The 6,342-nt window shown below is 44.5% G+C and overlaps 1 protein-coding gene across 1 annotated transcript; it reads right to left on the reverse strand.

Moving 5' to 3' along the window:
* Positions 1-524: 524 nt before the first annotated feature.
* RSKR (ribosomal protein S6 kinase related) lies at positions 525-6,215 on the reverse strand. Its single transcript, XM_054573209.1, is given in 14 exon segments — positions 525-1,329; positions 1,781-1,891; positions 2,022-2,110; positions 2,195-2,284; positions 2,388-2,415; positions 2,646-2,686; positions 2,867-3,005; positions 3,007-3,098; positions 3,203-3,272; positions 5,060-5,128; positions 5,265-5,348; positions 5,442-5,524; positions 5,527-5,686; positions 6,061-6,215. Coding segments are annotated over 14 exon segments (1,335 nt in total). The 5' UTR covers positions 6,118-6,215; the 3' UTR covers positions 525-1,107.
* Positions 6,216-6,342: the final 127 nt, after the last annotated feature.

Genomic DNA, 6,342 nt, shown 5'->3' on the forward strand with positions numbered 1-6,342 from the left:
TACTTTACAGACTCCCTTTGATCTGAAAAAAGAGATCAAATATGACTGAAGAATAATAATCATGAAGCTTTTGAGAAGTTAAATAAAAATGAAGTCAAAAGGCCAGAAATATATACAAATTTAAGGTCCAGATGATTTTCCTTATTAAAGGAAAAGGTTCTTAAATGTTAAGGTTGACGTCACCCTCTTAATCCCTCGGTTTAAGGAATTTACCCATTAGAGACTGAACCCTGGGATGTCTAGGGCAATGATCAGTTTAAGAATCCTTATGTCAGCCCTGGCCAAGTGGGTCAGTTGGAGCATCATCCCAATACACCAGGGTTGCGGGTTAGATCCCTGGTCAGGGTACATGCAAGAGTTGGCTAATGAATGCATAAATAAGTGAAATAATGAATTGATTTTCTTTCTATCAAATCAATAAATAAAAATTTTAAAGAACCCTTATGTCTTTTAAAGAGGTTTTGTTTTAGGAAAAATTTGGACAGCTATTTCAATTACCCCTAAAGACATTTAACCCACCCATGTTTTACTTCCTATTTATTCTCTTTCTCACATTAAGCTACTATGATTCACTTTTTAAATTTTTTAAAATTAAATTTATTACAAACTGGCTTTGAGTCCCCAGAATCATGAGATTTAGGTACATATTTAGGGGTTGAAATGCCAGCTTTGGAGACCTCCAAAAAAATATTCATACTGCTTCTGACACGGCTATTAAACACATAAGTAGCACCTTGGGAACCCATGAAGTGGTATTATTGCTCAAGAAAGGAAACACGACGCAGAAAAAAGTGAGAAAAGTGAAATAAGCCTCTGGCTAAAAGCTTCAGGGTATAAGTACTGGATAAATTAACCAGAAAAAAGGGTTAACCCTCTGATCTGAGATGTTGAATTGAGAGGTGGGTTGTATGATGAGGGAAGAACTATGGCCAGTTATGGCTGCCAGTAGCAGGATCCACAAGATTTAAATTCTGGTACAATGCCTAGAAGAACACAATGACAAGAGGTTACAAAGTAAAAAACTGGATCATCAAGGTGGTCGTACTGAGTTGGCAGTGGAGGTGATCCTCAGGTTCCCAAATGGGCCCGAATCTGTAGTAGAGGGTCTCAAACAGGGTTGGAGTGGACCAGGTGGGACTCCAGGTTACAGTCAAAGTCCTTGAACAGCATGGACTCTGATGGACTAAGCTGGGTAGCTTGTGTCTCCATGACAAAGTTCACTGGCTGCTTCTGTAAGAGCTCTGGGTCAAAGGCCACGCCCCGAAAAAAAGGGTGGACCTGGAAGTGATGGAAATGCCGTAGACGCTGGAGGGGATTCTGGCATAAGAGCTGAATGGAAAGAAAGCAACAAGGACAGGGACAGGAATAGGAAAGGGGCTGTTAAGAGGGATGCTGGAAAAGGAAAAGTTCATGGAGCCATGGAGGACAGAAGAAAGTACCCTAAAGAGGAAAGGAATTCTAAAGAGGGAGACAGGCTAATGTCGGGTCAAAGGCAGGAGAAAAGGAGCTGTATTGGTAAGAAAGCATCACTGGCCCACTCTCTCAGAAGTAACCTGTCTGTTATGGATGGGGAAAATATTTGGAGGACCAGGAACTCAGGAATGACATTTGAAGTGCTGGTTAGAGCACAAGTAGTGACATAATACTTGATCAAGTTGGAACCCTCCCCACAAAAAAAAAATCAATCATAGGAATGGGGAAATACCACTTCAATGACAGGGAAATGAGACAGCGTATGGTTTGTTTGGTAGTCAAGAAGGAAAGCAGTGCTCACCCTTACCTCATGGAGCAGAAGTGAAAGCCCCTGGTTAAGAGAAGCTGGGATCTCAGAGCCATAGTGAGTCACACTTGCCAACATGGCCTCGTGATCTCTCTCTGCAGCCACTGGGAACTGAGTTAAGGAGTGGGGGGGGGGGGGGTATCATTTCTTAGTAGGAAGAAAAGCAAGGTTTCCTAAGGTCTTCCCACCACATGGCAAAAACTCTTCACATCTCTGCCCAGTACAACTACCATTCTCTCACCTTTCCAGTTGCCAGAGAGAAAAGCAAGACACCCAGGGACCACCAATCAGCAGCATGGTTGTAGGGCCCTCCACTCAGAACTTCTGGGGCTACAGATTTGAAAGATACTTGTCATTGACATTGGTTGGCCATCCTGCCCAATGCTTACCCGCCAATTTTAGTTTTTTTCTTACCCATATATTGAAGAGTGCCACAGATAGTATAGGCTCGAGCTCCCTGGGGCAGGTGGCGGGACAGACCAAAGTCTGTCAGTTTCAGATGACCTATAAAAAATAATGCAACAGCACCACTCTGTTCCATCCCTCATCAGCATGGCGTATTCCCAAATTGAAGTACCTCTCATTCTGGGGCTAGAAAAGGACTTACCTCGTTTATCCAGAAGGATATTTTCCATCTGAAAAGCACAGGTGAAAAGTTATTCATCCTCTTCCTGTATATCCCACAGCTGAAGAAGATGCCCTACTAAACATTCAGGTCTAAACTTGGAAGGTCCTTGCCTAAATCCTTAACACCCATGAGAGTCCCAAGGTCAGCTGTTTTCAGCTACCCCATGTCTTCTTGGACACGTGGAACTTCTTACTAAGGCCCCTCCTTAGACAAAGGAAAAAAAGCACTTAACTCTACCTTCACATCTCGATGGATGATGCCCAGGTCATGGAGATAGCCTGTGGATGACAGCAAGCGCATGGGGTGTGCTGAAGTTCTATCCTTTCCAACTTCCTGGTAGCCCCATCCCATCCCTATCCCTGTTCTTTGACTTCCAAAGTTAGTACCAATTTTCTTATATCTGTCCTCCCTCCATTAATTCTTCCCTCGTTTCCATTTACCACTCCTGTTTCACTTACACAGCACCAGGACCAGCTCAGCAGCAAAGAGGCGGATGGAAGCCTCAGCGAAGCAGCCAACGGTGGACCACAGGGAGTACAGATCTGTGCTACAGTAGCTGCACACTGAAAAGCACCAGAAGTCTAGGCAACATTTGGGACCTACTGTGCCTGGGCTCAAAACATTATAGACCACCTGCCCAAAATGATGCCGTATGTTGTTTGTCCCCTCTCCCTTTGGGAAAGAGAAATGCGGTGAGGGAATAAAGCAAAGGCAGGACAAGCCAAAGGGATGGGTAATCTCAGATGACGAGAATGATAGGACCTTGGGAATGAGGAGAGAGATCAGTCACTCACTAATGAAGAGGTGCCGTTTTCCCTGCCAGCTCTCCCCCAAACTGTGTACAAAAGGATGGTCGATCTGTCGCTAGAGATGAAGAAAACAGGAAATGAGGGAAGAACAGGATCACTGAAGATCAAGGCATCTAAGAAGTCAGAATATATCTACTTGTGCAGAAAGGGAGCGGCTGCCCCACCTCTCATCTTAGGTGAACTAAATTGGGACTGTCTGCCTCGTAATCCAGGAATCAGTATACTACTAAGGAACACACTGGGACATGCTGGAGAGATTTCCCTGGCACCAAAGCAGCAGGTGGGGCAGGTGGGACATCACCCTGGCTGATGTGTTACCCAAGACAGGGCTGAGCTTGGGTCGGGGGGGAGCAGCAGTAGCTGAAGGAAGCAACTGCCACAGGTCCTCCACTCCAGGATGGGGAGAAGGGGGGAGTGAGGGGAGAAGAGGAAGATGTTTTACTGAGGAGGTGCATTTTACTGTACAGCCAACAGAAGTTATAAATAAAGGTAACTGTGTCAGCAAATCTCGGTGACAACACAAATGCTTCTTCAGAAGGGACTAGTCCCTCTGAAGGGAGGAGTCCTGTGGGGTGTCTCTCAGAAACCCATGATAGCACCAGAATGGGAGAGAAGGTGGTATCCGAGCTACTCCAGGATGTGCAAGAGGGCCTGTGCAAGAGGGCGGTGTGTCAATGCCTCTGTAATGGGGGGAATCCTTCCCTTTTTAGTCAAAACTGAATGTATGTTCACTCGAGCCACTTGCTAAAGTAAACTGTCACCTAACATTTGGAGTTCGACATATGTTCTTACAGTTAGTGCTTGAAACTCATCGTAAATATCATGCTTTTTAAAGCTCATTTAGCTGTTTTTGTCTAATAGACTTACTTGTATATTTTATCATGAGGCCATAGTGGCAGATATTTTAGTTCTAAATACATACAAATGGCTCAGTATTGAATAATTTGACCATTCCAATTCTGTATATGTTAACAGATTAATTTTATATTTGCAAGTGCTTTTTTTTTTTGTAACATCTCAAACCCTAATTTTTATTACAGGAGCTACATATATATATATTTTTAAAAGCAGATGAAAAAATTTAGATGAGAAAAACAAAGAAACACTAGTAATTCCATTAAAAATCAAGAATTATAGTTAATAACCTTGATGGAAATCCTGATTTCTAAATGTTCTAAAAACATCACATAATTCTTTTGTCTTCCCCCCTTACCTTTATTTAGTCATTCTAGTAGGAATGTAGAGTTATTTCATTCTGCTTTGAACTTGCAGTTCCCTCGTAACTACGGATGTTGAGCATCTTTTCATGTTTATATATGTACTTACGTATGTGTCTGTACAGGTCATTTGGATATATTCTTTTGTGAAGTGCCTGTGGGTTCCTTCATTCACATTCTATTAAGCAGTTTCCTATTTGTTTGTGGTTGTTTCATGGGTGAGGGTCCCTCCATCTTGACTGGAAGCAGAATTTCCTACATTGATTTTTAAAAGTGTTAACCCAATCTCCTATTCCTAGAATATAATTTGGTGATTTTTTAAATTTACTTTCATGAGTGAAATTGGTTCACAGTTTTTCTTCTCTGATAATGTCCATGCTAGGCTTTGGTGTCAAGATTATGCTGGCCTCATAAAATGAGTTGGAACAAGTTCCCAACAAGCAGCAAAAAAAAAAAAAAGAACCGAGGCTAACTCTGCTGATAGCTACTTTTCCCAGGATCTACTTTGGTTGAATCAGGGGGACAGGCAGAACCAGGAAAAACAGGACAACTGTACAAAAAAGGTACTTTCTCCACCTACAGTTTATAGTTCTTCCTAGGATCCTTTCCAGTGCTCTATGCATACCTGGATGCTAACCTCCTCTTTGCACTGCCTCAGGATGTCCCTCTGGAGGACCTTGACCTTGGGCACCACCTGTAATAGGACAGGAATGATGACTCCCAGAGGGGAATAGTGCTACTGAATTATGTATTCCTCCCAACCTTTCCAGCCAAGCCAAAACTGGAGGCAGGGACTAGAGAATAATGTGGAAGAGTACCTAGGTCCCTACCTTCACTGCAAATACTGCTTTCCGGCCAGAGTCTAGCACCTTGAAGACAGTTCCAAAGGACCCTTTAGCCACAAGGCCTAAAATCTGTACAGAAAAATGGAGAACAGAGCAATTGAGACTCTGGTCATTTCTGTTTCTCCCCAAAACCGAGACATCTTCCAGTGTCCATTGACCTACCTTCAGCTGCTGACCCCTCCTAAGGGGCCTATTGGGAAACTCCGGCAGAAAGAGGGTGATGATCTGAGGCACTGGCCACTCAGAGGCTTCTCTATTAGTAGTGGGGCTGGCTCCAGGGGCTTCTGGTGCTGGCATTGATGCCCCCGTAGTTCCCACAGTTCTTCCAGACCTGACCTGGTGGTCCCCACACATGACCAGAGGCTCTTCCAGCCTTGGACCCAGGCACCCTGGATGTTGCCACCCTGCTGAGAACCCAGGGAGCCACTCTAAACCTGCCCCTGAGGCATTACAGGTTCAGCAGGCACTCCTAATAGCAACCCTAGAGGTGTATTTTTGAGACCAGGCAAAATTGCCACCATTGTTCTTGCTTTGGGCCATGACCTAGATTTCCTGAACATGATTCAAATCCTCTAGGAAAGCAGTATTTGGGCATATTCTCTGTAAGGCATCCAAGGTCCAGCCTGCACCTCCCAGGATGGGGCTGGGATACTTTCACAGTATAGCACCCCCACCCCCACAGTGGGCATCACAAACATACTCCTCACCAGTCATTTCTCAGGCCTCAAGTCTAGGTCTTCTTCACCTTCCCTAGACAGGCTGCCAGAGCCCCACAGCCTACCTTATGGGGAGCAGCCACCTGGCCATGTTGCCCCTGCCGACAGCTCACCGTTCCCATTTCCAGCCTCTGCCTCTTCTCTCCTTTTGCTAAATCTGCTGACCCAGTTACATAAGCAAGTTCTCCGCCTGATGCTGTATTACACACAAGCCCTGCCTCTTACTTGCTATTCATGACTACAGATGCAAGGGATGCAGCCAAACCTCACCCTTATCCCCAAATCCTATTATCCCTGATCAGAGTAGGTTTGTAGCCAGAACTAAAATGTGCAGTAACCTATCAGCA

The sequence above is a fragment of the Pteronotus mesoamericanus genome, unplaced genomic scaffold (assembly GCF_021234165.1).
Source record: "Pteronotus mesoamericanus isolate MK-2021 breed Mesoamerican mustached bat unplaced genomic scaffold, CSHL_Meso_final contig_246, whole genome shotgun sequence".
NCBI lineage: Eukaryota > Metazoa > Chordata > Mammalia > Chiroptera > Mormoopidae > Pteronotus > Pteronotus mesoamericanus.